Source organism: Fusarium phalaenopsidis (genome assembly GCF_050370095.1).
Source record: "Fusarium phalaenopsidis strain FUZ10S chromosome Unknown contig_32304, whole genome shotgun sequence".
Lineage (NCBI taxonomy): Eukaryota > Fungi > Ascomycota > Sordariomycetes > Hypocreales > Nectriaceae > Fusarium > Fusarium phalaenopsidis.
The window spans coordinates 1,924,024-1,951,249 of record NW_028145404.1 but is presented as its reverse complement, the minus strand read 5'-3'; the positions used below and the strand labels follow the sequence as shown (position 1 = coordinate 1,951,249).

The following is a 27,226-nucleotide window of genomic DNA, read 5'->3' as shown; positions in this document are numbered from 1 at the left end:
CGCATGTAAGTGTTGGGCCTGTGCGTTGTTTCTGGACGTTTCGTTTTGTGCGTGTAGAGGTAAGACAGAAAAAAAAGGCGTTGTTTGTCAGAGCCGATTCTCTTTAGCGCCGGCTCATGCTCAATGTTCCCTCGGCTGCCATCAGCGCCCCCGGGCTTGAGCAGTCTGGTTGGTTGGCCTCGTCGACTGGCTGACCTATGAATACGAAATTGTGAGGGTGAGGGTGGTGTGGATGGAGTTTTTAGTTCCACCTGTGGGACGTTTTCAGATGGATGGACCCTGGCGATCAAAAAACCTCACACTTCTCTCGGCTCACCAGGACATGTGCAGTACAGTGAGTGCCTGGCAGAGGACAGGAGAGGAGGGTGGGAACCTGGAAGCACTGGCCGTTCCATGCTGAATTTTCTTTCTTCCAGAAACTCGGGGCCATCACCGTCTTCCCCCTTCTATTCCCGGCCAAGACAGGGTCTGGAGACTCAATAACACCCTCTGTTGCCGGAACCTTCTCTCCGCCGACGCCAATTGAATCGTTGCCAACATATCACATCTCTTGGTTGTTTCCCCTCTTCTGCCTTCGGCATTGGGGTTGCTCTAGGGTCTTCAACGGCTCCAACGTCTCTTCCCGCGCCCAATCCTTGTCCTCCTTGCACGGCAACTCCCATCGGTGGCTTTGTTGGACAGAGACAATCCCTGGCTGCCAGAAGCCATACATGAGCCACAGGCTTCCCGTTGCACACTCGCTTGCAGACTGACAACCCACACGACTTCAACCGGCTTGCCACCAGACGCTTTGTTGGCTGCACCGGGCTCAAAGTGGCCGCCCCGGCTTGTCTCCGTCCTGGTTAGACTGGACCGAACACACACGAAAGCACGCTCAAGGGATGGAAAGGGCTTGTACTAAATAAGTCGTACGCCTCGTCAGCGGTTTCGCACCAGGACTGCGCCGGTATTATTGTCACCCCGCCTTGGCCTGCAAGCCCTTTCTTTTCCCTCCGATCCTTGCCTGGCATCCCGAGAGCCGCTATCGTCAGTTGTCGACGGAGCCCTCTGCCCTACGAGTGTCACCGCTACAGATACAGCACTTTACTGTCTGTGCCTACACGCCGGCCCCAACCTTGATCTGTCGGATCCGCAGACCAAGCGAAGCTGTCGCTTAGATCCGTTAGCTCGGCTTTTCGCTCTGCTGCCCCTCGTTGCGCTCGCCTCAACTTATACAACAAACCAAACTCGAAAGCAGCTCGCAAGAGAAGAGACAAGACATGGACACGGCGGCTCGGAACGAGCAGCTGTTGGACCGTCGGTCACAGCTAACCGAGGGGCTCGTCAGCCTGCCCTATGACCTGATCTTGTACCTGGAGCGGGCAGTTGTCCACTCGGATCTAGGATATCCGGACCTGGCTGCCGGCGATGCATATCGCGCCTTGCTTCTTGCCGACGAGGTTCTCAACGAAGGGTTCGAATACCATGACCAGGCTCTAGAGTCTCTGCAGATGCACACTGCGGTCCCCCTCCCTGATGTGCTGGTCCACGGCAACCTCCCAGAGGACGAGCTGCATGTCTCCCAGGGAGATTCAGAGGGAGACGACGTGGCTAGGCGCCTGGCCACCTTGGCCTCGGTCCGTGCCTATCAGATCCTGTCTCTCGGTCTTCTTCTTTGCGGATCTCTCAAAAGTGCCGCCAGCTTCTGCCAGCGTGGCCTCAAGCTCTGTCCCTCGAACCGAGAGCTGCTCGATACCAAGAACAACATCAACACGGTAGCTCGCCGGAGACTCCGCCGCGACGATGTCGACATCGACTACCCCAACCTCCCCGATGGCGGCCTCGTTCGCCGTGAGGTGTATCCCTGGAACGACCATGAGCCTGATCGATTCTCGGCCGAGTCGCTTACGGACCTGAATGAGCACTTGAGTCAAATGGCCCCCAAGTGCGCAGTCGAGGCTGCTACCCTGCCCATCTTGCTCGAAGGAGCCAGCAGTACCGACGACTACGAGATCATTCCGACGTGCAAGCAGCTCGGGGTCTTCGCCAAGGAGGACATTGCCCCTGGCGAGGTGGTTCTCAGAGAATATTCCCTCCTAACTGCCAATAACCGCTTGAAAGACTCCATCTGCGACGCCTGCAGCTCCGATTTGCCGCCACTCGGCAGTAAGAATGAACCTGTCAGCTGCGACGAATGTTACGACACTGTCTTTTGCACCCAGTATTGCCACGATCAAGCCATGGAGCGATATCACCCTGCCGTCTGCGAAAAGGACGTTGATGCAATCGCCAAGGACCCTGACGCTTTCGAGGCTGACGAGACCCTGTACCTGCTGCTGCTGTCCCGTGTGCTGGCGATTGCAGCCCACGAGGAGGTTCACCCCCTGGACGTCCGCGAGGTCAAATACATCTGGGGCGACTTTGTGCCAACCAGAACCAACGACATCAACGTCTCACCAAACGCCGGCCCTCCGCCTGAATGGACCCTCCCGTTCTCGTTCAAGTATAGCATCGAGACACCGCTCCATGTGCTCGAGAAGATGGACATTGATATCTACGCCTCCCTCGCCGAGTATGATCTCTGGGTGCTCAACACCCTGTATGCCAAGTTCCGCGGCACTGCTTCAGCCCGCAAGAACCCCCGGGACGGCCGCCCAGATGTGGCCGCCGTCCACCCTTATTGGTGCCTTGCGAATCACGACTGCGACCCCAACGTCACCTGGGAATGGGGCGGCCGCATGGTGCTCGAGGCCAGGCGAGAACGTGTGCTGGATGGCCGACCGGGGGGCATCAAACGTGGAGAAGAGATCTTGAACCACTACTGTGACGTAAACTTGCCCGTGCAGCAGCGTCGAGAATGGGCGCGAGGCAGCCTGGGCGGCTGGTGCATGTGTAAGCGGTGTCGGGATGAGGCTGCTGCAAGCGATTCGAAGCAAGAGGCTTGATATTGGATCAACGGTCTGATCGCGAGGTGTATCTTTAGAACTTGGATGGCGTAGAGCCTTTTAGGGAATGGATGGATTGATGGATGGGTTATAGACAAAAGTTATGGGACATTCATTGATTGCTCGGAGCGAAGATGAATACACACGGTATATACACATGTTAATGAGATTTCTTGACCCCGATCACGGAATACTGATGGCTGAGTCAACTTTCGCCCCGGGGAATGAACCATCGCTCGTTGTGGCTTCTGTTCGAGACTATCACAAGTGATCCAGACGTGGCCAATTACTACTAAACTACGGTAGAACACCAGCATTACCAAGCTTGCCCCTTTTCGACTCATGCATGTCACCAGCGTTTTCCCCCTTTTCCCGATAATGAGGCCTTACCTTGGCTGCTCGGGCAGTGGTCGCGGTCCTACGATCTGCCTCCGTCCAGCTCCAATACCTAGTGATCCGTTGTTTTGGCTATCTCCACCAGTGTAACCGGCCCATTGTCCAACATCCCATCTGCCGCCGATGCCTCCACCAATGCCATCTACACCCTCACCGGAGCGCACTGCTGCGGCCGTTTCCTTCTGAGCCTCCTCCCACTCGCGCTGTCGTTGGCGCTCCATCTCCATCTCGCGTTCCAGGAGGGACTTGGACGCCCATCCGCCAGCCTTGGTCTTGGCCTGGCTCTGCACGCGGCGCTGGCCCTCGGCGTCGTGCTCAGCTGTGGCGCCGAGTTCGCGCGAGTAGGTTGTCTGAGGAGCGGTAGGTGCCGGAGCAGGGTTGCTCGCGAGGAAGCGATCGGTACGGGTCGGGGCGGCGGGAGCGGGAGCGGGCTTGGCAGCGTATGCCGTAGGGTCCGGAAGGGGACGGCCGCCGGTATTTTGTGGTTTGACCTTGGGTGCTGAGGTCGGGTCCGGGAGCGGACGAGGAGACCTCGGCGGCAGGATGGGAATGTCCACTTCTTGCACAGGTTCCCTCTTATGCGGCGACCGAGTGCGCAGAACCTCTCGCTCATCTCTAGACCACGAATCCGACCGTGTCGGCGGGCTGGAGAGGAGGGGCTTCTTCGCCTTGGGCTTGGGTCCGCCTCCCAGGCGCTCCGTTCTCTCCTGGCGCTCCCGCTCGTACTCAGCCTCGCGTTGCCTGGCAAGCTCCAACTCCTTCTCCAGCTGCTTGACGCGGCTTCGGTAGTCGTCTTCTGGGGCGCCGTCCTGCTGCGACGCCGCCTCCTCCGCTCGGTACTGGCTGAGGAACTGACCCTTGAGTTTGGCGTCGCTTCGGCTCCTTGCGGCCTTGCGCTCCTCATTGAGTCGGGCTTCAGCGTCTTCTTCCTCTTGACGCCTCTTCTCCTCTGTCAGCTTCCACTGGCGTTCCTCCTCCTCCCATCGTCGCTTCTCCTCATCGACTGCTTGGCGCTCCCTCTCGCGCAGATTCTCCTCCTCCTGCTCCCATCGGAGCTCTTCCTGGATCCGCGCACGCTCCTCTTCTTCAGCCTGTCGTCGCTCCTCCTCCTCGGCCTCCAGCCGAAGACGGTCTTCTTCTTCCTTTCTACGGCGCTCTTTATCGGCGAGGCTTGGCACACGGGGACCGGCACTAGTGATCTGTCTCCGTCCGCCAAACGAGATGCCAAGGTTGCCCTGGCTGGCGCCCCCTAGATAGCCGTACTGGGCAATGTTCCAAGCCGGCGCGGTAGTGCCCTCATGCTCCTTCTTGCTCCAGCTGCTAATGGGGCCGGGAGATCCGGGGCTCTTGGTAGGGCTTTTGGTAGGGCTCCACCGGCCGGAGCCTGAGTCGCCGGTCCGATGTGGCATGGCGGCAGAGCGGCCGAAGGCCGGTGACGGGTTGCTGGTGAAGGATGCGCCCCGATCGCGGGTTCCGGTCGGGGTCCTCGAGCCTGTCCCCTGAGGTGTCACAGCATCAGGTCGCGTCTTGGGTCCGATGGCTGTGGGGAAGTTCTGGGGGTTTGCAGCGTGGGCGGCTCTGCTGAATGCCCCGATGCACTGGAGGACCTGGGCAGGGTCCTTTTGCTCGTACAGGTCGACGGTGAGGAAGGTATCGTGTTGGTGGAGGTTCAGGGGCGGAGACTGGCAGGCGCGGAGGAAGAGGGAGATGTTTTCCATCTGCACAAAGGGCATTGCCGATCGCTTGAACCTGAGGCCAGGAGGTGGGAGAGCGAGGTTGGCTAGTCTGCAGAGTCGTGTAAGTGCCGCATTCACCATGGTCAATGTGGCAAGGGGACGTACCTGCAAAGAGCGACACCATCTTTGAGGCCTTCGAGAAGGTCTGAAGAGGGCAAGTTCTCGCCGAGGATATCTTCGATCCATGTACGGGCTTCGTTTGCTGCGGCAGGGGTGTACTTTTCTAGGCGCATCTTGCGCAGGTCTTTGTCGAGGGACGTCACGGACGCCATGTTGAGATTGAGAGGTCGATGATGGACGTTAGATCGAGTGTTTGAGTATGTGACACTTTTATTCGGGTTCGAGAGAGGGCCACGCAATGTTGTGAGGCTGTAAATGTAGCGGCGCGCAAACGAGTCTTGGGGTTACGCAGCGTCTTTTGGACTGGATTGAGGGGGGTGATGAATGGATGGGATGGGATGGGTATCGGGGGTATCGAATAGCAATAAACAAGCAAAGGCTGCCTGGCTCAGTCTGTCTATCAGAGAGTTGATGGAGGAGAGAGAAAAAGAGAGAAAGAAGGGATCATCCCGGAGATCCGAAGTGAAGTGCAGGTTGAAGGAAGGGTTGGTTCGTCCGGTAAGTAGCTTAGGTAGGCGAAGGCAGCCAGATTAGGTGGGTTGGGTACAATTGATCCCCACGTACGCACGCCTGCGTCATTGCTTAGGCTGTCGCGGGGTGGCTGGTGCGCATAAAAAGTGTGGCTGGTGGAGGGTTGCCATCATCATGCTGCTTAGGTTAGGATGGTCGGTGATTTGACTGCCCGGTTGTTTCATGCCCCTCCCCCGAAATTCTCCCTCCTTCGAAACATATGCAAGCATCTTGACAGCCCAGCTCTAACAAGACCTTGCAATGGCCCCCAACCAGATTGGCCCCGTTGCTAGGGCCTGGTACAGGTGGAAGGCCCTCCGTCTGCCATGGCGCAAACGCTTCCTCATGGGTAAGTTCCTCCATTCATGCCACCCTCTTGACCTCGACTTACACACCCCACCTGTAGGCTATGACCTCCAGGGCAACACATACTGGGAGTTCCGACTCACGCGCGGCCTCGAGGGCAACGAGCGATGGCGTCGCATCGTCAATTACCCACGGTCGACACACTACTCTTCCGTAAAGGTCAGTCCGCAGTGGCACCAGTGGCTGCGGCACACCCGGCAGGATCCCCCGACACTCGAGGAGCAAGAGGGCGATGTGGTGCGCCAGGTGAGGATGAAGAAGCTCGCTGCCGAGGCCGACGCCCGGTGGGAGGCCAAACCCCGTGTCATGGAGGCCCCCGAGGCTGCTCCCGCGCCGCTGCTGTCGTCGGCGCAGGCTGGTAGTCCGCCACAGCAGGACGTGGGACGAGAGCGACAAGCCCCCGCGAGCGCAAAGGAGGTTGAGGAAGAGATTGAAAAGAGCGACGATCCATGGGCAAAGGCAAAGGCTAGGGGGCCTGGCGAGAGCTGGCAACCTACAGCCTGGAACCCTACGGCGACAAGGAAACGATGAGATGTCAACCTGAGAGATTGTAACAACAATGTACAAAAGCTATCCATTCCGATTTGGACCCAAAGCGATATTTAGGGATATCATCATTCATTACAACATAATGTCTATCTATGTACAGGGGTAGTCTAAGTTTGTACAATATCAAGTCACCAACAAGTGTCACCATCAAAATACCCAACCAACCCATCATGACCGCCAACCAGCCCGAATTCATGACTCCGCTTCCGCTTCCTGAATAGCCTTTAACGTCTCGAGAAGAATCCCGAGCCTTGTCCCAGAGTTCGCCAGGACGTCCTGCGCCATGGCATCGCCTGCGTCCCCCTTCATCTTGCCCGTCCGCCGCTTCTTTGCCTTGGTCTCTCTAGCCTTGATGCCCTTCTCAACAGCTGCTTCGAATTCTTCTGAATGCACCATCATGTCAAACGACCACAGAAGCTGGATTGCACTCTCGACGACCAAGGACAGCTTGGCATTGTCCTCCAGCGCCACAGTATTTGCCGGGTGCAAGACATAACAGTGTTCTAACATGGGCATGGTCAAACTCCCCTGGGCGTCGCCTTCAGGATCCACTCTAGAAGGATCCTTGTATGATGAAGGTAATAGTAGGTCGAAAAGTTCCTTGTTGATCGTCACAAGGGCTTCGGGTAATAAGATGTTGGGTCGTTGTGAAAGAAAAAGAGAGAATGTCGGTAATGGTAGGAGTTTGATGGCAGCCGTGTACTCCTCATAAAGACGATTAAGCTCGGATCGCTTCTGTAGTGACCATGTCACAGCCGATAAGAGCTTGAAAATGCGTAGTCGTATGCTTATTGATTCCACCATGCCAGGTGGATGGATTCCGGCATTCCCGAGTTTGCGTGTGTCCTTGGGTTTTTGAGGCGTGGGAGGTTCTGAGACACCCGACGACATGGATTCATCCTCGAAATAGTCGCCGAACTTATCGTTTTCTAGATCAAGCACTTGTTCTCGTTTTCGCTTCTTTGATTGTTTTCGTGGGCCCCGGGGTTCCTTGTCAAAGATCTCGCGGTAGGCCGAGGATGATATCTCGCCTCCATCGGCGAATAGAGCTTTGATGAACCCTTTTGCGCCGTTTTGTCGTCCGTTCTGTTGATTCATGTACATGGCCATAATGGATTCCTCCCTTGATGTCAGGATCGGTTCGCTCTCGGGGCCGTTGGCCTGCTGTGCCGCCTTGTCGCGCCGTTCGCGCTCGTTCCAGTCGGCCTCGAGTACGTCCACCATGAATTCCAGCCAGACTTTCCAGTAGCGCCACCGGTTGGGGTACATTGTGCTGCAGTTAAAGGCCCAGCCGACAGTAGACCAGAAGTCCTGACCACGGTTCCATACACTGCCGTCGTTGGCGATCTTGCCCCGGAGGCGCTCATCGTCGCCGCTCAATTCGGCGTCGGAAACATCACTATCGTTTGCTGACGCAAATTGTTCCCGTCTGCGACCTGATCGGGGGACTGAGTAGAACTGAAAGGCGGTTCTGAAGTCGGCATTGACGGGGCCGACAATGGCGAGAATGTTGCGCAAATAGTCGAGCGCTTGGGAGGATACGTCGAGATGTTCCTTTTTCTCGGCGCGAGTGGTGTGAAGAGGGTGAATGACGAGGGTGCTCAGCAAGGCGAGATGGCTTGGGGGAGGAATCGGGACACCCTTTCTGTTGGTGGAAGTGCGCTTGGATGCGCCAGCACCGGCGATGCTGTTGAGGAGATTAATGGCCGAGGCATCTCCATGAGAGTCAGCAGAACATCCAACACACAAACCAGGACCAAACCATACATAGCTGCTCTTCAAGAAAAATATGGCAGTGAGCCTTCAGCTCGCGGGGTAGCTGGCGCGCATCGCGATAGGGACAAGGATTCTCCTGTACGGGACTGCTGGCGGCGGTAGACTTGTCGACTATGGAGTCGTGCGCGGTAACAAAGGATGCCGGCGAGGACAGGCAGGAAGAGGGCGACGCCGATGCCATGTCGCGCTCGGAGTGGAAGACATTCAGGAGAGTTGAAGCTGACGTAGGTTGGGTTGGGTTGGGTTGATGTTTGGTCAAGAGGCAAAAGGTAAGGGAACGTATCGCTCTAGGGTTGGGAGCTGAAGAATCGCGAGAAGCGCGCGCTACGAGGCGCTATCAAAGGGAACCTGGAAAGGCAGGAGGGGTTGTACCTGAGCTCCAAGCCACACTCAAAACTTTGTCACTTTCGCACTGGGCCTGATGCCTAGCAAAGCTAACGGACGGACCACTGACGCCATTGAATGGAGCGCGATGCAGCTGTACCCCACGCAGGAATGATGAAAGAACCATGACACACGCAAACACACAAAAAAATTGAACAGATCGGCAAAAATTGATGATGAGAGTGGGATTCGAACCCACGCCTATTTCTAGACTGCGAATCGTTGCTAGTTCTTGTGGAACCTGAACACAGCGCCTTAGACCGCTCGGCCATCTCACCTTATTTGTTGGAGATCCGACCTCCATACTGGCCCCTTAGGGAAAGAGCGACGGTGCCTTCCGTCCCATCCTCAATCCCAGCATCCTTCCAACATTCGAGTCAAACTCCCCATCCATAATATTGACTGATCACTTTAACTTCCAGGCGATGGAAAGATTTGGATCTAGCACAGTGTTTGTTAAGAAAACAAAGGAACTGCGAGAATGAATTTGTAAATAGGTAACTGGGTATGCCCATCAGATATGTTTGGGTGAATACTATGCTTAGGTACCTAATTCAAGGTAGTCTATCAAGATAGATAAAATAGGACTATGACTTCTGTTCCACATGCTGCGCATCGCTCCTCTTTCGTTGTCCTCCCGTGTAAAGTCAAAGAAGAAGGTGCGTTGACTTTTCTGTTCACTCAGCCGATGGTCTCTTCAAGTAGCTAGTACCCACTAAACTTGAGACATGCGGCAACAGCTAGTACCATAAACGTGGTCACACCGATTGTAAATACCTGGTGGCTTAATGATAAGAGCTCGTCGGCTCTCGTCACCAGGTGGCACATGGTTTCTCCATGCTTCGGCCCAGGCGAAAGTGGTATATATAATCTGAATCAAGACCTTGGACTTGATGTCTTGAGGCTCGTGGAAGGGAACACCCCAGTCCGAACCATCCTTTCCTAAGTGGCGAGACGAGAAATATCGAGAAAGGCTGTATATAGATAATATACAGTGCGTGATGCTGTCTGCTTCAAGTTTATCCGTGCTGGCTCACTCCTTGGTGCTCACAACGAAGCGAGAAACCCGCGTTTGCTCGAAGTCCAGGAGAACCCAATGAACTTGAATCCAGCTACTACCAACCAGCGACTTTGGTTGTTTTCGGTAAAAGGGTAAGAATCTTTAACACGCCGCCTAACCCGTGAAGCTGGAGGGGCACAAAAGGGCGGGCTTTGACGATCTCCAAGACAAGCTCTTGATATTCACGAGCAATTTGTTCGAGAGTATAAGCTCGTCCAATGATAGGTTGCTAACCCATGTGAGCGCCGCTCTGCCCCTTCGCAAGAGACGTTGGCGATTATATATAAAGTCTGCGTTGTCAAGTCAACCAGAGATCGCCTCATCGATTGTGTCAATCAACTTACTTTGATGGTTTCCTTGGGTGCATTGCCTTTTGTGAGAACCCCCCAGGATGCAATTGCTATGGTGGCCGCCAGATGTTTGAGACTCTCGGTCTGCACCATTGGAAAAATATATAGTTCAAACTACAGTAACCGAGGAGAAGATGTTCCAGAGTGTTGCAGTGCTGTTGGACAATTCCCTCGCCCCCGTCGTCTCTGTCCCCAAAGGCTTTGCCCGCGCCACTGTACGCCGGTCTTGGGGGGGCCTCTTCCACGAGCTCTACCTCTATGACAAGAGGAACACGGCGGAACACGGCAACTTCCTGAGGCCTGATTAGGTCAGCTGAAAGCCGGATAATAAAGACTCAAAGTGTTCTTCTTACCTGATCAAGGGTTCCGATGCTCACGATCTGCTTTCCCAGCAGGTTTCCATTGTCAGCGCTCCTCGTCAACGAATGTGAACATAGCCGTCAGGTAGAGTATATATACGAAGATGACTGATAAACTCACGAAAGATGACTCAAGGCTTGCGAGTGGGTTATATAAGACGATGGGAATGAGCTTGCTCTGGATGTGCTTGTCTGTGAGTATCCTCGTGCTACCACATTTCGCTCATACAAGCCTTCAAATCTTTCTCCCACCACGCTCGATTTTGGGTAACAAAGATCATCTCAAAGAGCTGCCCATATGTCAAAGCAATCTTGCGGGTGCCATGTCCATCTATTCAATGCTATTTTCATGGGTAGACACATAAAAGGCATTGTGGAACATGCCCATCCAAACAAACACCGACCATCAGTTCTATGGAAACAATGAGAGCCCAATTTGGCAAACACAGTCCGATTGGTCAAACATCACTCAGCACTTGAGCCACCATCAGAGATGTACGAGAAGGTACTGAAAGCTGCTTTGTCTCAACGGTTGACCAAAGCTGTCTGAGATGAGGAACATGTAAAACTCGCCAGATTGCTGACAATCGTGACTTATTGAGCTTTATCACCGACCGTGGGGCATTTTTTCTCAGAGTAAAATAATGTTGACAATCTCGCAGTTGCCATGTTGCTTGAGATGGGCAAAGCCGTCAGTGTAGAGTAGATTTAGACGTGATACGATAGTCTCTCTCGTGTAAACCAGAGGGATCAGGGATCATCACAACAAACATACACCAAGTAGAAGTCTAATTGTTCATTCATATTCGTTGGTATCATACTTTTGCAGACGCATCTAATACTCTATCATCCAGAACCCAATCATTAAACGAATGGCCCATCATTAAAAACACCAAAAACAACGCCCCGTTTTCTCCCATCTAGACATCCGACTCAGGACCAGACTTGTCCTTTTCTCCCTTCTGAGTACCCTGATCAAGCTCATGCTCCGTCTCAAACTTTCGATCCAGGCTCTTGGCCTTGACGCAGAGCACCGACACCACGAGGGCCACGCAAGCCAGGAGAGTCAGGACCAACCAGACGGTTCGCAGACCCTTGATGTACCCGTTGATGATGGTCTCCTTCATCAGATTCATGCTGTCGGGGGCCTTCTTGATGATTTGTACCAGAGCCGAGGCGTCCTTGGCCCACTCGGCAGCCTTGGGTGCGAATTGCTCGCTCTTCTCGATCTGCTTCTGGAACTCGTTCTGAAATGTCACGCCGCCGACAGCGACGCCAATACCCTGGCCAAGAGATCGGCAGAAGGCGTAGAAACTCGCAGCAAAGGGAAGATCCGCGTTAGAGGCACCAGCCTGGGCTGCAAAGGCCTGTGCAGAGTAGAGGATGCCCAGGCCGAGACCTCCAGTGAGGTAGATGAGCACCCACTTCCAAGTCTCAGTATCCTTCTCGAGAAGCATCATCAGGCCCATGCCCAGAGGCACGAGGGCCCATCCCAGCCAGATAAACGGTCGGTAGGCACCGGTCTTGGCAATCAAAAGTCCAACGATGACAGCAGCAGGGGCAACAGTGCCCGTAAAGGGCAAAACTGCAACACCGGCATCGATGGGCGAAGACCCTCTGACCTCGTGGTATAGGGGGACATAGTACAGCAGGCACCAGACCAGGATTCCGTGGATGACGGTAGCAAAGTAAGCCGAGAGTGACGTGAGAGATGTGAAGAGGCTCGGTCGAAGGAGGGGGTCGCATGTCGAGTACTTGGTCGAGAACTTGATGTGGCAGCCAAATCCGATGAGGCCAAGGATGCCGACGATGAGGGGGACGATAGTTCGGGGGTTGCTCCATTCATACATGATGCCACCTAGAATACTCAGTCAGTAACAGCCACATAAGAGAAACCAAGATTACTTACCCCAGCTCAGGGGAATAAGGAAGCTCGTCAGCGCTCCAACAAAAATGACAGTTCCGATCCAGTCAAACTCCTTCAACTTTGTGTTGACGGTTGCATCCTCCTTTCTCTTGATCTTCATCGTCACAGGGATAGCGACATAAGCCACGGCACAGAAAGGCAGGTTCAGCCAGAACAGCCAAGGCCACGAAACTTCAACGAGGGCACCGCCCACTACAGGACCCAGGATGCTGCCGATGGCCCAGTTGAGCGAGATGAGACCGAACCACTTGCCTCGCTCGCGGAGACTGACAAGATCTGTTGCAATGACATATGTGAGAGCCAGGATACCACCAGAGCCTAGGCCCTGAAGGGTACGGCCACCAAGAAGAACGGCGATGTTCTTTGCGAGGGCGGCCATGATGCTGCCGCCCGCAAAGACGGTCAGGGAGCCAAGAAGAGCTGGTCGACGGCCGAAGATGTGGGATAGGGAGGCGACGGGGGGCTGGATGACTGTCGAGGCGAGGAGGAAACTAGTACCACACCAGAATGCCTCGATGGCTGAGGCTCCAATGTCTTCTGCGATGGTCTATCAAAGTCAGTAAGTTAACTGGTGATATCACTTGTCCAGACTCGATGCTTACCGGCAACGCAACGCAGATAATGGTCGAGTCAAGGGCAATGATGAAAGTGACAAGACACAAAGTGCCAAAGGCACCGTAGAAACGCCATCCCCTAGATGTTGTAGGCATGTTGACGTTCTCGACCTCCTTGAGCTGGACAGAGGGGGCATTGGATGAGGAGGAGGAAGGATCCCAGATAACTCCTTGGCTGGAAGACTGCGAGCTCTGAGGTGTATGTCCCGGGACGTTCAGCGAGCTAACGGCAGGCAGAGAGTCCAGCCTAGGAGCCTCGGGCCGCTGAGGTTTCTCGGCTTCGTTACTCATGGTCTTTTTCGATACACAAACAGGTCAAGCCGGTCCTAATGTGCTGGTGACACAAGGGGAAAAGACAAGCGAAGTGAAGACTGTTCTGGGTATCCTCAACCGAAGAGAACAGCAGAAAGCCCATCTTTTAAGAATCGCATCAGAGGATGAGGAAACCCAGAAAGAAAGAGGAAGCCAACGCAACGCACGTCGATGGCCTCGCTCAGCCAGCCTCGAGCGGCCCATGGCCCCCAAATTAGATCTGCAAGATGAACCAGCAGGTCCTAGACCATCTCTCGAACCTTGTAGTCGAGATGAGACTAGCCAGAGTACAACGGGCATGCATAGTACAGCCCTGCCTCAATTGAAGGGGCGTCGACAGATCCACAAGCAAAGTGAGTTAGTCAAAACAAAGCCTCCGCTTTCTCACTTCTCCAGCTTCCATTGTCCCAGAAACTAGCGATTTCCAAGCGCCGTACCAAGCATGCAGAGTCCCGGACCAGGGTGCTTGAGCCTCAGACTTCTGTGGCGGCCGCCCACCAAGGAAACCTTGAAGGGGTTGCTAGGAACCATGGTGATGGGATCTCTGACGCAGGTGAGACTACGTGGACGACGCAAAGCAGGCTTGGTGATGTTCGAAAATATGACATAAAAGGGTAAGCAATGGGCCCATAGATGATCAACGTGATCTACCCTTCGGTCAGAATACCTGATAAAGCCCGTCAGTGATGGAAAATCTCGCCAGCGTGATCAACGGTCAAGGGAGTCAGCCCTACAGCGTCAGATTTGTCGGGTCCCTACCCTTGCTGTTCCCGTAATCTCAGCCACTGGGTTCTGCATCTCGGCGAGGCCGTTTTCCAACGAGGGCCGATCCCCGTTTTGTGCAGGTTGGGTTGGTATGATCCCGATCCGCCAGCCACAAGCGATGGAGGCTGTGGGAAGTGGATTGTTGATGTCGAGGTCAAGCCAAGGCTTGATGCCAAGAATTATTGAAGCATTCCTTCCTTTCCGCACGTGTATCCGTCCAAAGGCCGGACTAAACCTCTTGATCCATGTTTCATCATCTCTTCCTAACCCTTTTGCACCTGTCGTCAGCAACTCATTTCCCTCAAAACAATGAATAATCTCGTACCCCGTAATGGTTACGCAAGCTGAGCTGAGCGGTTCCGTCGGCATACCAAAGTGCGGAATTCTGCACCTCGCTGCGCTGTTGGTTGTTGTCTTGCTCAACCACTAGCTGGTCAGACTATCTGCCCAGCTACGTAGTGATAGCGCCACTAGAGCCTAGTTAGTACCAACAGGGCCATCCCGGCGGTTTGGGCATCGCCTTCATCGATCTCTGGGTTGGGTTTGGTCTGGTCTGGGCTGAACGGGTAAGGTAGAATGTTCCGATTGTTTCGTTGGTCTGTATCTCTAAGACTATCTGCTCCTCAGCTTGCGCCATGCACATGCTTCCAACCCACTCCAGCACGGCGGTCAGAGCCTCTATCCCTATCTATGCCAGTCTATGAAGCTATCCACGGATCTTTTTCCCAAACCGTAAACGCCATCCCATGTGGCCCCATAATCGCTCCCGCAGAGTGGCGCGCTGAGGCTGACAAGATCCACCCGGATTCCGGGTCCGAACAAACAAACACGCACAAAAACAGAAAAAGGAAAGGGGATATTAGCGAGCATGACCGCTCGGGTATGAATGGTAGTCGTGTCTCGTTTCTAAAGGAGGAGGGGGGCTTGTGCTGAAGAAAGAAAAAGTTTTTATCGACATGTTGTTGCCATTGTTGGTTGTCGACTTAGCGAGTCGCGTTGGTGTGAGTTCTTGACATGCTCCGGCGGAGAGCATTGCTCGCCCGGCGTTCCTTTTCGGCTTCTTCAGCTTCAGCCACGGCTTGGTCTTCCGTGATCTCCTCGTTCTTGTTGCGCATCCGCTGGAGGACGCTGGCCGCTTCGGCAGCAAACTCGCACTTCATCCGGATGGTCTCGCCGTACTTGTAGAACAGGAACGGGAAGGGGATACACGCGATGGCCAGGAAGGCCGGCACCGAGCTGGCCCAGTGGATACCGAGGTCGGCGTACATGTACGTGGTGAAGAGCGGGAATGCGGCACCAAAGAGTGATCGGAGAACCGAGTTTGCGGCCAACACCGACGCCGCGAAGATAACATCTAGACCAGGTTAGCCTGCTGCAGAGTAGAGACGAGTTGGGAGCTGAAACTCACAAGAGTCAATAAGATAGTTCATTAGCGAGAGGAACACCAACACGAGGCCAGCAGAGAAGACAGCTGAGCCCATGATGCAAACGATCCAATGCACGTCGCTTCCGTTGGTCCAGGCAAACCAAAACAGACCGACCGGAATCAGGATCGAGCCAACAAGCGTAGGGGGTAGTCGGGCCTCGGGGGGCGCATGGCCGCCAGCCGCAGCAGCCACACGCATGTATCGCTTCTGGTCCATGATGGAACCAGTGACGGCAAACACCATGCCCACTGCGATACCAATAAAGGCGAGGCCTCCCTTACCAGGGCTCCATCCGCGACCCTGCTGGAAAACGATAGGGAAAGCAGCAAAGCAGAGGTACAGAGTGCCGTAGATGATAGCCATGTAGATCGAGGTGAGCAAGACGATGGGCTCCTTGAAGAGCAGGATCCAGGGACGCAAAAGAGCTACTTTGAACTGCGTAGCGACGCTCGTGTGGGGGCGGCCAGCATCCATCTTGGCAATGTAGACCTTGCCGGTCGCCTTTGAAAGGGCGGCAGCGCGGCGTCGGAGTTGATAAGGGGCGTAGGTCTCGGGGATGAGAAGCGAGTTGACAATCCAGACGACACCAGTAAAAATGGCCATCATGCCCTCAACCCAGCGCCAGCCCTCGTGCTCGCCGAGGAAGCCACCAGCAATAGGACCTGAAGTCTCATGTTAGTTTGCGTTGTTCATCCCACATCGGAACTAAACGTACCAATAGTAGGACCAAGAAAAGGGGCCCTATTCACAGCCGTTAGTTTACTTCCACAACATCGCAAGGAGACTACTCACATGGCAAACAGCGCTGAGGCAAGACCACGCTGCCTGGCATCAAACATGTCGGCAATGACACCACCAGCGTTAGTAAGAGGGGAGGAGCCGAAAGAACCAGCAAAGAATCGAAGAACGATCAAAGCAGCCATGGTGGGTGCTCCAGCAGCGCCAGCATTGAACGCCGTCAAGGCCATATAGGAGATGAAGAAAGGAATCTGTCGACCATAAAGCTCAGACAGGGGTGCCCAGAAAAGGGGACCGATGGCGAAGCCCAGGACGAACATAGAGATTCCGAGAATGACAACCTCGGTCGACACATGAAAGTTCATCAGGATATCAGTGAGGCCGCCTGAGTAGGCGGTACTGACAAAGGCGACGGCGAGCGTCGCGATGGCCTGCAGGATAGTGATGGCCCACTTCTTGGACTGGGAAAAGTTCATGGCGTTTCGGGGGTCGTTGGGGAGGAACTCGACGAGATAGGGGGACTCGATCGTCCCCTCGCCGGCGTACTTGTGGTTGAGGACGGCATCATCAAGGCCGACCTGGTCGAGGATGAGGCTAAAGTGGGAGGCCTTGGTCTGGACTGTCTGGTTCTCGATGTCGACTTCGTTGGCCGTCACCGAGGATGATGACGATCCCGGCCTGGACTCGGGTTGTGTAGTTGCGGTCATGGCGGCGATAGGACACAGTGGGAAGTGATACTAGGCACTGCAGTCGTTCGAGATGGGATCCGGATCGGCGGTCCTTGGTTGGGATGAACTAGCCAAGGTATCAGGCTCAGCTGCACATATGGATTGCGTCCAAGTATCTCATCCGTCTCGGAGACCCAGCACGGCGGGAGGCAGATATATATGCCATGGGGATCTCGCCCGTCGGTCCCAGATGCATTGTTAATCAAGATCCACTAGATGCTACCAGAACGCCCAACAGTCTGGGTTGACGGGGGTCTCTAGACCAACAAAGATGCGAATAGATCTCGGGCCCTCCTGGTCGCCGACTTTTGAGCGAGGCTCTGACGTTTCTGTCGTCCGTTTGTGGGCACTGCGGTCGGAGTTGAAGACTATTCGGGTAAAACAGAGATGGGCGCATGTAAGATCGGGGGCCCGGCGCCTGGCATGTCTCTCAATCCCGGCTTGCGACATCGTTTACAGGATGTTGCCTCATCTCGCGTCTTTTCTGTCCCGTTCCAGGAGCCCCGGCGTGCCTCGGAAACATGCCGTTCCTGTCGGCGGTTCCCAGTCGATAGAAGGTGAAGGACCAACTAGAAGCCTGGAAAGAAGGGGACCCCCGCCGGTCAGAAAGTCCGACGGCGATTATGCTACTCCCTCGTGGGCTCAGCCGCGTAGAGTTAGCCCATCTCATCTCATCTCAGCTCGCCGACGGGATTAAAGTGGGCGCTTTTGACGGCGAACCCGCTGGCTTAGGGGCACGCCACGACGCCAAGTTCCGAATGCCGACTCGAGTCTCGTCCGTGATTCGGATCCGAAGCGGCTTTTACTGTAATGCTCCAGTAGGAATGATCCGCGCCCACGTTGTTCCACGCGCTAGAGACCAAACTTTGTTGATAACCTTGTCTTTTATGAGCCTGGATCCCACTCGCGTCAATTCTCTGACTGATAAGGAAAAAGTTGCCTCGGCTCATTTCGTTTTCGCTATCGGTTCAGGGCACGGAGCCGCCGGCCGATATCATTGCCCCCCATCTCCCTGCCTGACCCCGTTCCCTCGTGGATTTGTGCTAGCGGCTGTCTCAGAAAGATAGAAAGAATAGAATGTTGGACCGGTGACGGATTTCGGGCGTCAAAACTGGCCGACGGCCGATCATTGCCTTGGAATTGTCCTCCTTTATCGCGGCTGTCAAAGATCAGGCGACATGACTCTGCCTTGAATCCCCACCCACACACACCGTTGTTGATTCAACCCTAACTTTGAGCCGCATTACAGCCGTTCGTAACATCACTTCCCTTCACAACCCTTTACTTGGGAAGCCCTGATGCATATTATCCTTGCCATTGGCTGGCACAGCGGATTAGTCGCCGAAGCCTTGCCATTCTTCCTCTTCCATGTCCTCCACGTTATCTTGATGACTCGAACCTGGTGCCAGATGTGAGGGGCCCTCTGAGATGTCGTCATCGTCGCTCGCGTCTTCACTTTCCTCATCTTCGCTTTCCTCCTCTTCCTCCTCTTTCCTCCCGTCCTCATCTCTTGCAGTCAACGAGACGGGCTCGCCAGTCGACTTCAAGACGGGCATGCCCAGAACATCTCGAATAATAGTACCGTTCTCATCCCGCATGTAGGGACCGTCCTCATCTGCAGCTTCGGCGCCCTCTTGGGCACCAACCCTTACAAATGCAGCCACAAAGAAACCCATGACACCCTGTCCGTCGTCCTTGTAGGAGCGGATGCAGGCCTCTGCCACGTCCGTCTGGTCCCCACATGCCGAGGGTAGGCCCCGGACGGGCCACTCTCGCATACCCGAGACCTGGTCGGTCCGTCGTAAGATGCGCCAGTTCCTCTCCTTGGCAATCTTAGATTCGAGAGCCCTCATGACGACACGTTCGTTCTCTTGCATATGGACAGAGCATGTCGAGTAGGTAATCTTCCTCGCCGAAGGAAATCGAAACGCGTGTTGAAGAAGGGTCAGCTGGAACCCTGACAGAGCATCCAGCCGTGCTTCCAGATCCTTTTCCGACGCCAGAACGGTCTCGTTCCCGTCGTCGTCGACGATGACCTTCTCGGGCTGCTCAACCTGGTCATGCTTCCTCTTGCGATTGTTTGGCTTGGCAGCCGCCCCTTTCCCCGTGTTTGCAGGGCTGTCTGGTAGATGGAGTTCCGGCATTGAATCTCGCCCGACAATGCCACTCCCTGAACAACTCGGGTCCAGGAGCAAAGCCCCGACGGACTTATATTTGTCAGATTCGGGGTTCACCTGCAAAAAGTCCTGTCCAAATCCGATCTGTGTCATGGGCCTGGAACCCGCAGTCTTGACCATCTTCTCGAGCGTCTGTGCCCGCCTGGGGTCTTTTTCGAATGCATAAATCGTCTGCTCTGGTGCATCAAACTCGGGTCGGTGTTCCTTGAGGATAGCCGCCAGGTGCGTAGTCTTATTTCCAGGCGCCGAGCACGCATCAATCAAATCCCCATCTTCTGACTGGGGGTCCAGCAAATAAGCCGGGAAGCACGACGCCTTGTCTTGCAGGATTATCTTGCCTGATGCATAGGCCTCCGACTTTGTCAGGTCGATTCCAGGGGTGATGGCCAGGAGATTTGGCACGTGCGGGTCGATGTAGAGGAATTTTCCGGACTTTGTGACAACTTCCTGGATCGAGGTGGCTCTGGCGTAAGTCGAAAAGGTCGTTTCCAGCTGGTCTTCCAGGGTACTCTTCACCGCGTTGACGCGAACCCACCTCGGGTAGTTCGCTTCCTCGCCAGCTGACTGTCTTTCGATCTGCTCCTTCAGGGCCTCAAGCGTCGGCATCTTCCTTCGGAGCCGAGCCAGCTTGAATTCTGAGTTGAGCCTCGCCTTGTGCCGTTCAATGGATGCGCGGAGCCCGTGACTTTGTGGGAGAGCGATCCCCCTCTTGGCCAATAAGAGGTCATGTACGAGAAGTAATGACAGAATAGGAGTGAGCTGTGCCAAAGGTTAGCCAAAAATTCGGTCTTCATATGAATGGACGTGTTTGTATCTTACCTTGCGTTCATGCTTGAGAAGCTCAGACTTCTCAATCACCTCCTTCAGCACCGGGCTCCATTTGCAGCTCTCGAGGACGAGCGCGTAAACCTGATTGGGTGAAGATTTCAGATTCTTCTTCTTGAAGACCCGGGACTTGAGACTCCCGCCCTGTGAAGATGATCCCGATAGAACCTCTGCCGCCTCATGGTAGAGAGACATTTTTGAGGCGATGCAGAGATGGTTGAGGTCGCTGGTGAGGACTACTGAAGAAAAATGAAGCTGGGCTTTGAGAAAGAGGCGGTTGGATAATTAGAGTTTTGCCGAGATTCACCCGGTGACCTCAAGCCCGTGTAAGTGCCGTGATACCTACCCTACGACTCAAACATGACCGTTCAAGGACACACACAGACTGGGTTTAGAATGTGCTCGACGTTGTTCAATGGATATAAAGGCTGATTACACAGGTAAGGAAGGTATCTCAGTGACATGGTCACACTCCGCTTCCACTTGCTTAAAACACAATCAACTGGGAGCACACCACACCTGCCAGCAAACATCAGACAGCACAACGGTTACATCACGTAGTTTCACCATCAACAACTTCTGGTCATCATCATGTTCGGGTGCCCTGGATTCATATCGGGCTAAGGGTACGTACGCACGCATACGGCCCTTGAGAAGCGAAACTATGTCCTTCAAAATGTACATGTCAAGAAGCGAAACATCCAACTCTCTCTTTCTTTTCCCAGATCCACGATGCGTGTTTGATCAAGATGTCTCTTTCTAGAGATCGCCGATCTTATATCAGTCCAGCCCATGTTCGCCGGACCCCATATGCAAAGATGCTCCGCAGATGCACCCTTTCTTTATTTGAAATGTCATAAAAAACAACAACACAAGAACTGCTCAGGCCATCCTAACTGGTGAAAGCCCATAAATGAATCAACTTAGTGACGGTGGCTGCGGCGGCGGAGATGGTTGCGGCCGCTGCCGTGGTTGTGGGCATGTCGTCGCATGTGATCCCTTTTGTAGACAGGTGCTGTCTGCTCAGGGGCGCTGGAAGTCTGGGTGACGGTGACGGTGTTCCAGACGGTGTGAATCCTGGGCCTGCACTTCTTGCCCTTACCAGGCTTTCCAAACACGTTGGTGGGCTTGGGGGCGTCGGTAGGAGCGGTGGGAGCTTCAGACTCAACGACAGCCTGAGAAGTGGGAACAGTCTCGGGAACCTCGGTCGGCTGCTTGGGGGCGTAGGTGGACTCCTCATCGGCGGCGGCAACGGTGGCGGACGAATCGGCACCAGTAGCGCTAGGAACCTCGGGAGCGGTCGTCTTGTCATCTGAAGCAGGCTTGGTAGCAGAGGCGACGGGGGCCTTGGAAGAGCTGTTGTCATCATCACCGGTTGAGGGAGATCCCTGGCTGGCGCTGTCACCGTACGCCCATCCACTAAGAGGGTTGTTTCCGGGCAGCTTGCTCAGGGTACCGTCAACCTCCTCATCAACCTCGGACTCGATGGTGCAGTCGCCCTTGTTCAGGCCGTAGGTGAGGCCGGGGCAGTTGTCCATACCATTGGTACCAGTGTTGCAAGTATCAATGATGTGCTGCAGAAGATCCTCGTCCCAGCCAGCCATGAAATCGGCGTGGTTGCTGTAGCCAGTGACATCACCGTTGGAGAAGACAAAAGGCTGCTCGCCCTTGCCCTCCTCCCAGCGGCCGGCGAACTTCTCGGTGTGCCAGTAAGACTCATAAAAGAGGTGAGGCACGTGAATCCAGCCCTTGGGGCAGTCCAGATATCCGTCGTTGTCCTCGGGGTAGGCCATGTTGTTCTTGAAGTCGGTGAGACGGGCATCGGGGTTGTAGCAGGACGGGAAGTGAACGTCAGCTCGCATAGGCGAGTACTTGCCATCGCAAGTCCTGTCAGGGAAACCCACACCCTCACCCAGGTTGTTAGGGTCTCCAACACCAGCCGTGGTGCCATCGGAGTTGGGGTCCCAGGAGGGAGGTACGAAAATGTTGTCAAGGCGAGGGCAGGTGATTCTGGCGGCGTTGACAGGTCCCTTAGAAGGGTCAAGGTTGGCCTTGGCGCCGGTCTTGGGCATAGTGCGGGTCATACTATTACCCGCAACTATCTGAAGACCGACGGGGAAAGGCTTGATGTCGTCATGAGTCTTTTCGAAGCTGAAACTGCTGTTAGAGCTTGCGCTGTATCGTCGAGGAGCGTGGCTGAAAGGCTCTGGTTGGTCAGGGTAGGATTCTTACAAGTAGTAGGCGTTGAAGTAGTCAAACTCAACCGACTCGAACTTTTCGGTCTTGGGGTCGCGGAAGTAGAGCGAAGGGAACCAGTAGTTACTGTTGTCACCCTTGACAAGAGCATTGCTACACTTGGAACCAGCAAGGTCCTTTCCGGTTGAGCTCCTGCCGAAGGCGCTGCCGCCCATGATGGTGTGGACGTGGGTGGAAGTTTGACCGGGGAACAGAATGGGATCCATGCGACCCTTGGTGAGTTGCTTGTTGGTGAAGCGCAGGACGGCAAAGGTGCCATCCTCGTGGGCGGCAGAGGCAACACCAGCGAGGGCGGCGACGGCGGCGAGAGTGTACTTCATGATGACTTGGTGGTTGATGAATCTCGTATCTCGGACAGTTTTGTGTGTTTCAAACGGCGGGTCCTGGCGAGACCTTGATCGGGATCCAGGCAGAAAAGAGTGTAAAAAGTGTTGATCTTGGAGTCAGTGTCTCTGGGACTCTGGGCACCAACAATGAAACCTGCTGCGAACCTCTCGGGGAGAAGAAGCAGGGAGTAGAAGTTGAAGACGGGGCAAAAGGCGGGGGAGAAGAAACGGCGCAGGTGATACCGGAACACCTGTGGGATTGGAAGAATGAATGTGTCGCAACCAAAAGGCCGGCCACTGAATCAGAGAGCGGACGGTGGGAAGAGGTTGACGAGGAGGAGCCGAAAAGAGGGGAACAAACAGGATATCGCGTGGAGAGCCTGTTTTAGGAAACGAACGAGGGAAGTGAAAGAAGAAAGGGAGCGGACGTGCCCAGCAGCTGCTTTTGCGGTGTACGAAGGTGAAGAGAGGAAAGGAAGAAGAAGAAAAATGAGCGTGTGGAAGGATAAAGAGGAGAAGTAGGTTGGACGAAGGAGGGTGAGGTGAGGGTCTTGTGTGAACGGGGGAGACCTTGGCAATCCACCATCGAGTAGGGTAACTCAAGGTAAGCAGACCGTTTGGAGAGGGGACAAGACCCTGCTAGGCGTTTGAGTGCGTGCTACGGCATAAGGCTGCTGAGTTCAGGCCCGGCCCTGGCCAGTTTGCGAGCATCTCTTCTTGGTTTCTGCCTCGATTATCGAAGCGAGCGATGGATTAGATGGAGTTGCATGGGCCCCAGCGATGGACCCTACCCTTGGGCTGGGCCCATAGGATCCAATTCAGGGGTCGCAAGAGCCGCCACGGCCTCTTCGGGGCTTCCTAGTGTAGCAAGATAATGAAAGAGGATTGGCTAGATGCCCTCACGCCACATCCGACTTCTTGTGCGCAGTGCCAGTGCCGGGTGCAGCGCATCCATCCAGTTGTGTGCCAGCTGACCAGGCTGGGCTGTCAAAAAGGCGCTCTGCTCTAGTCTCTTTGGATCCATGGGGTCACCACGGCGAGGACCAGTGAAACGACCCAAGGCCGGCTGCTTCTTGGCATCCATCCGATCCTTCAATTGCTGTACCTGCATCTGAGCTAACAAACCCCTCCTCCTCCGGGGACCGTTGGCGCCGCCCCGACGATGGATGGCCTAACAAGGGGGGGCTTGAGGCCACCAAAGCCAAGGCCTACAAGCGTCTATGCATTTGCGGTGGCGGATGGGGATCGTGGAAGCAAGCACGCATGGCGGTGATGCGCTGGCGCTCCGTGTAACCGTCAAAGAGCCCGGCTACGGTTGAAGGTGGCTGCTGCAGGATGGGATGGTTGCCTTATCTCGACAACGTCTCTCTGTCCCATTCAAGGATATGAGTGTTTGCTCATGGCACAAGCAATGTGATTGAGCAATAGAGGACCCGTTGCACTGCACGACTGCAGTTCGTCGTCCCACGACAAGGAGAACAAACCTTCAGTTCTTTCAATGGAGAGGCCAGGATCGGGCCGCCAGCCTCTGACGCAGCAGATCATGGAGATTACAGGGTCGCTATGGAAGTGCCTGCAGATCAGCGACCTGGAACAAGCAGGGGTCTAATTCACAGCGCTTCAACGGCCATTATTCCCGACCCCCGAGAGAAAAGTTGGAGTGAAGTGATATGACCTACGGCAGGGATGTGTAGATGCATGTCGCGAAACGGAGCGGGTGTTTCAAGGCCGACAACCTTCCTTTCAGCTGGGCTGTAAATATTTCTTTGAAAAGCAAACAAAACACTTCTTGTCATTGAGACAAAAACTCTTCCCCTTTCATGGAGACTCACAAAACCGTTTCTGATGGTTCGTCATCCATGGCGATAAGCTCACGGCGGCCAACGATTTAGCCAGGGGCAGCACATGCACTAGCAGCATCTCAGCGCCAATCGACAGCGCCTCGAGCTCGCTAAAAGCTTCAGTGGCTTTTGGCTTCTCCTACAGGGCGCCTCCAGCAACGTTGCCAACGTCCAGGGACCCACTGAAAAGGCCTGAAACGCGCTAGGGTGCTTCCTCTTGATTGCCCGGCCCCACCACGTCAATCCTCCAGAAAAGAAAGACCCGAGCTGAAATGATCCTGGTATTCATCATGGAGCATCACCACGACGACAGCAAATCGAGGCCTCATGTTCATCCGACCCCGACTTGGCCGAGGCCATCCAGGCCCTGTATTGTTTCGCTTCGCCCTCGCTTCGCCCTCGCTTAGCTTTTCGTCCCTTCTAATCCCCCCGAGCTTTACCTTGCAGCACCGAGAATTCGGGATGCGTAAGGTTGGATCTGCCTTGCCAACCCAAGACCCAACCGCCCGGTCCGGCCACTCGCTGCCCCCCTTATTCTTCATCCCTATTTCCAGAGAGCGAAGCTTCTAGTTTGGTTCTAGTCCATTGTTGATGTGGGTATGACACCTGGCTCTCATTTCCACACTCTTCATGCGATGAGTGTCGATTGTCACGTTGCCTTCAAGATCGGATCAAGCCAGATCCCTCCGATGAGGCTATAGCATTTGGTGATTGCTATTACCATCGACTCTAGCTTCCCTTACATGGGCTGCTATATCGTCATTCTTGGTCTAGTTCCATGGTCGAGACCAGCGACGAGTGGCTTGCGAGTTCGAAATGCTTACCAATATGTGATTCCACTGCCTGGTCGACCAACATAGCCCTACCAGCCCTTCTCAACCAAGGGTAGTTTGCCCCAGAATAAGGAGACAGCGACTCGAATCCATTGCCTCTCGTATGTCCACGTCACACACCGCTGTCAGCCACGGCAGCTTGCTTTCCAGATCCGTCTTCGATGAGTCCAACATCTTCCTCGACCCCATCGCACCCTCTTGCGGCAAGGTCGCTCATCCTCGACCAACATCTTTTGACAGGCTGGCTGTAGCCACCCGTAAGGTAGACTAAGTTGCTTACGGTTCCCCTCTTTGCAAGACCCGGCGCAATTAGGCCAGGGGTTCGGGATCTGACCCTGAGGGACGAGGGTCTTCGATGAAGCAGCTGCCCGATCCGGTGGCCCTCGGCATGCCGCATCTCCCGTCTTCCCCTGTGATGAACTTGTAAACCCTGGGCCCGATCCTTCGCGTCGGAATCCATCTTGAGGATCGATTAATGAATGACATGAAGGGCCGTCGAGTAGGGGGGCAACTCGAGCCGGCCAGCACAGGCAGCTTTGTGCGAGGCCAACCGTTACACACTCTCGATGGGGAATTGTCTGTGTCAGGTTTTTGCCTGTAGGTAGCCGACCTTTCATCGAACGGGGCGGGAATATCTTTGTCGATATCTTTCTCTACCATCCTGTTCGCTCTTTCTCCCTGTCAAGCTGTACTTCATTTCACCCTCTTTGTTTGTTGTAACGCTCACCTCCCACGACTTGAGCCCAAGCTCCCTCGGCACCTCGGCTCTTCACGTGTGCTAGGCTTCGTCGCTAAAGATGGATGATGAGATCGGTAATTTCGCTGACAGGGGAGAGAGCATCAGGACCGAAAAGGCGTAGTGGACAAAGAGAGTTGCCATGGACCGGACCAGTTGTCTGCCATCAGGTAGGCGACAACGTATCATTTGATTTACCTTGGCAGCACCGGGACAAGGGTTCTGACCTTGTGGTTGTTATTAAACTTGATAGAGTCCTCACCAGGCTCAACATGTGGCCTCGCTTGATCATTTCTGTCTTCCTTCTCCTCAGGAGCTACACTACTCATTAGGGTAGCAAGCCGTCGTCAACACCCTTATACCCGGGTGCTCTGTTGGCATCTTCCGCGCTCTTCTATAATCATGTTTCGTCATAACAAGTTGGACATATTAGGCATCACCGGTCCCTTTCGCCCATCATCTTTCCCCCATCCATGGCATGCTGTCTACTTAGGTCTTCATTCACAACTACCCCTTCTCATCCATAGGGCCTGCGCATATGCTCTGAATTCCGTTCTTCTAATAACCATGCATTGAATATCGGGATTAAATCCCTCTCAGCCGCCATGTCATGTGTCCCACGCTCCCGAAGATGGGGGCAGATTGTTATGCCAGCTCACTGTTGATAAAGGTCGTAATCTATCTGACAAGGGCTTCCACAAGTACGTAGCCACAAACAGCGAGTTTTCTATATGTTGTAGGGTAATAGAATAACATCCCAGTAATTTCATAAAGGAAGGAGATGTCGATTGTACTACTCCTCGCCTTTCAAAAATGGTTGATTATGCACCTTGGCAAGTCTCTGAGAAGACAAACACATCATGGCAGCACCAGGTGAACTGATCTAGGAAGGAGTATAGCCACAAAGGCTCTTGTCTCCCTGTCACTGATCTAAAGCTTCATGAAGAAATATTCGAATACGACGCTCGGCAAGTGTGATGGGGATAGCGGAGGGGGGTAAAACGAGCGTCCTTGATGGAGGGGACCAAAGGACGGGCTGATCCACATAGTTGTTCTATGTTACACTTTGGGTCTTCATGGGCGAGAGCATTCAAGTTGAGGAAAGTTGGCTCGCTTTGATTAATCACTAACCGTCGAAACTGGGTACAATGCCACGACATGGAGTCCTACCCTTCCACGGGGTACATATCT

The 27,226-nt window shown here is 54.5% G+C and overlaps 8 protein-coding genes and 1 non-coding gene across 9 annotated transcripts; 2 read left to right on the top strand and 7 right to left on the bottom strand.

Annotated features, from left to right (window-relative positions):
* Positions 1-1,259: 1,259 nt before the first annotated feature.
* Positions 1,260-2,924, top strand: LRP88_09897 (SET domain-containing protein; the record flags this gene model as incomplete). Its single annotated transcript, XM_083246371.1, has 1 exon — positions 1,260-2,924. One exon carries the CDS (start codon positions 1,260-1,262, stop codon positions 2,922-2,924), a length of 1,665 nt encoding a protein of 554 aa, XP_083097484.1.
* A 101-nt stretch (positions 2,925-3,025) lies between these two features.
* On the bottom strand, positions 3,026-5,328 carry LRP88_09896 (uncharacterized protein; the record flags this gene model as incomplete). The annotated part of the gene is made up of 3 exons (XM_083246370.1): positions 3,026-3,248; positions 3,315-5,105; positions 5,162-5,328. 3 exons carry the CDS (start codon positions 5,326-5,328, stop codon positions 3,026-3,028), a joined length of 2,181 nt encoding a protein of 726 aa, XP_083097483.1.
* Positions 5,329-5,947: 619 nt separating this feature from the next.
* LRP88_09895 (uncharacterized protein) lies at positions 5,948-6,583 on the top strand (the record flags this gene model as incomplete). Its single annotated transcript, XM_083246369.1, has 2 exons — positions 5,948-6,035; positions 6,093-6,583. 2 exons carry the CDS (start codon positions 5,948-5,950, stop codon positions 6,581-6,583), a joined length of 579 nt encoding a protein of 192 aa, XP_083097482.1.
* A 210-nt stretch (positions 6,584-6,793) lies between these two features.
* On the bottom strand, positions 6,794-8,558 carry LRP88_09894 (uncharacterized protein; the record flags this gene model as incomplete). Its single annotated transcript, XM_083246368.1, has 2 exons — positions 6,794-8,316; positions 8,369-8,558. 2 exons carry the CDS (start codon positions 8,556-8,558, stop codon positions 6,794-6,796), a joined length of 1,713 nt encoding a protein of 570 aa, XP_083097481.1.
* A 377-nt stretch (positions 8,559-8,935) lies between these two features.
* LRP88_09893 lies at positions 8,936-9,039 on the bottom strand. The gene has a single exon. It is a non-coding gene; the product is annotated as a tRNA-Leu (tRNA).
* Positions 9,040-11,450: 2,411 nt separating this feature from the next.
* LRP88_09892 (major facilitator superfamily domain-containing protein) lies at positions 11,451-13,362 on the bottom strand (the record flags this gene model as incomplete). Its single annotated transcript, XM_083246367.1, has 3 exons — positions 11,451-12,388; positions 12,440-13,004; positions 13,060-13,362. 3 exons carry the CDS (start codon positions 13,360-13,362, stop codon positions 11,451-11,453), a joined length of 1,806 nt encoding a protein of 601 aa, XP_083097480.1.
* A 1,769-nt stretch (positions 13,363-15,131) lies between these two features.
* LRP88_09891 (major facilitator superfamily domain-containing protein) lies at positions 15,132-17,020 on the bottom strand (the record flags this gene model as incomplete). The annotated part of the gene is made up of 4 exons (XM_083246366.1): positions 15,132-15,502; positions 15,557-16,237; positions 16,291-16,316; positions 16,368-17,020. The coding sequence occupies 4 exons, from the start codon at positions 17,018-17,020 to the stop codon at positions 15,132-15,134; spliced, it is 1,731 nt and encodes a 576-aa protein (XP_083097479.1).
* A 1,355-nt stretch (positions 17,021-18,375) lies between these two features.
* On the bottom strand, positions 18,376-20,238 carry LRP88_09890 (rRNA (cytosine-C5-)-methyltransferase RCM1; the record flags this gene model as incomplete). The annotated part of the gene is made up of 2 exons (XM_083246365.1): positions 18,376-19,977; positions 20,038-20,238. 2 exons carry the CDS (start codon positions 20,236-20,238, stop codon positions 18,376-18,378), a joined length of 1,803 nt encoding a protein of 600 aa, XP_083097478.1.
* Positions 20,239-20,966: 728 nt separating this feature from the next.
* On the bottom strand, positions 20,967-22,619 carry LRP88_09889 (DUF1996 domain-containing protein; the record flags this gene model as incomplete). The annotated part of the gene is made up of 2 exons (XM_083246364.1): positions 20,967-22,194; positions 22,276-22,619. The coding sequence occupies 2 exons, from the start codon at positions 22,617-22,619 to the stop codon at positions 20,967-20,969; spliced, it is 1,572 nt and encodes a 523-aa protein (XP_083097477.1).
* Between the last annotated feature and the right edge of the window lie 4,607 nt (positions 22,620-27,226).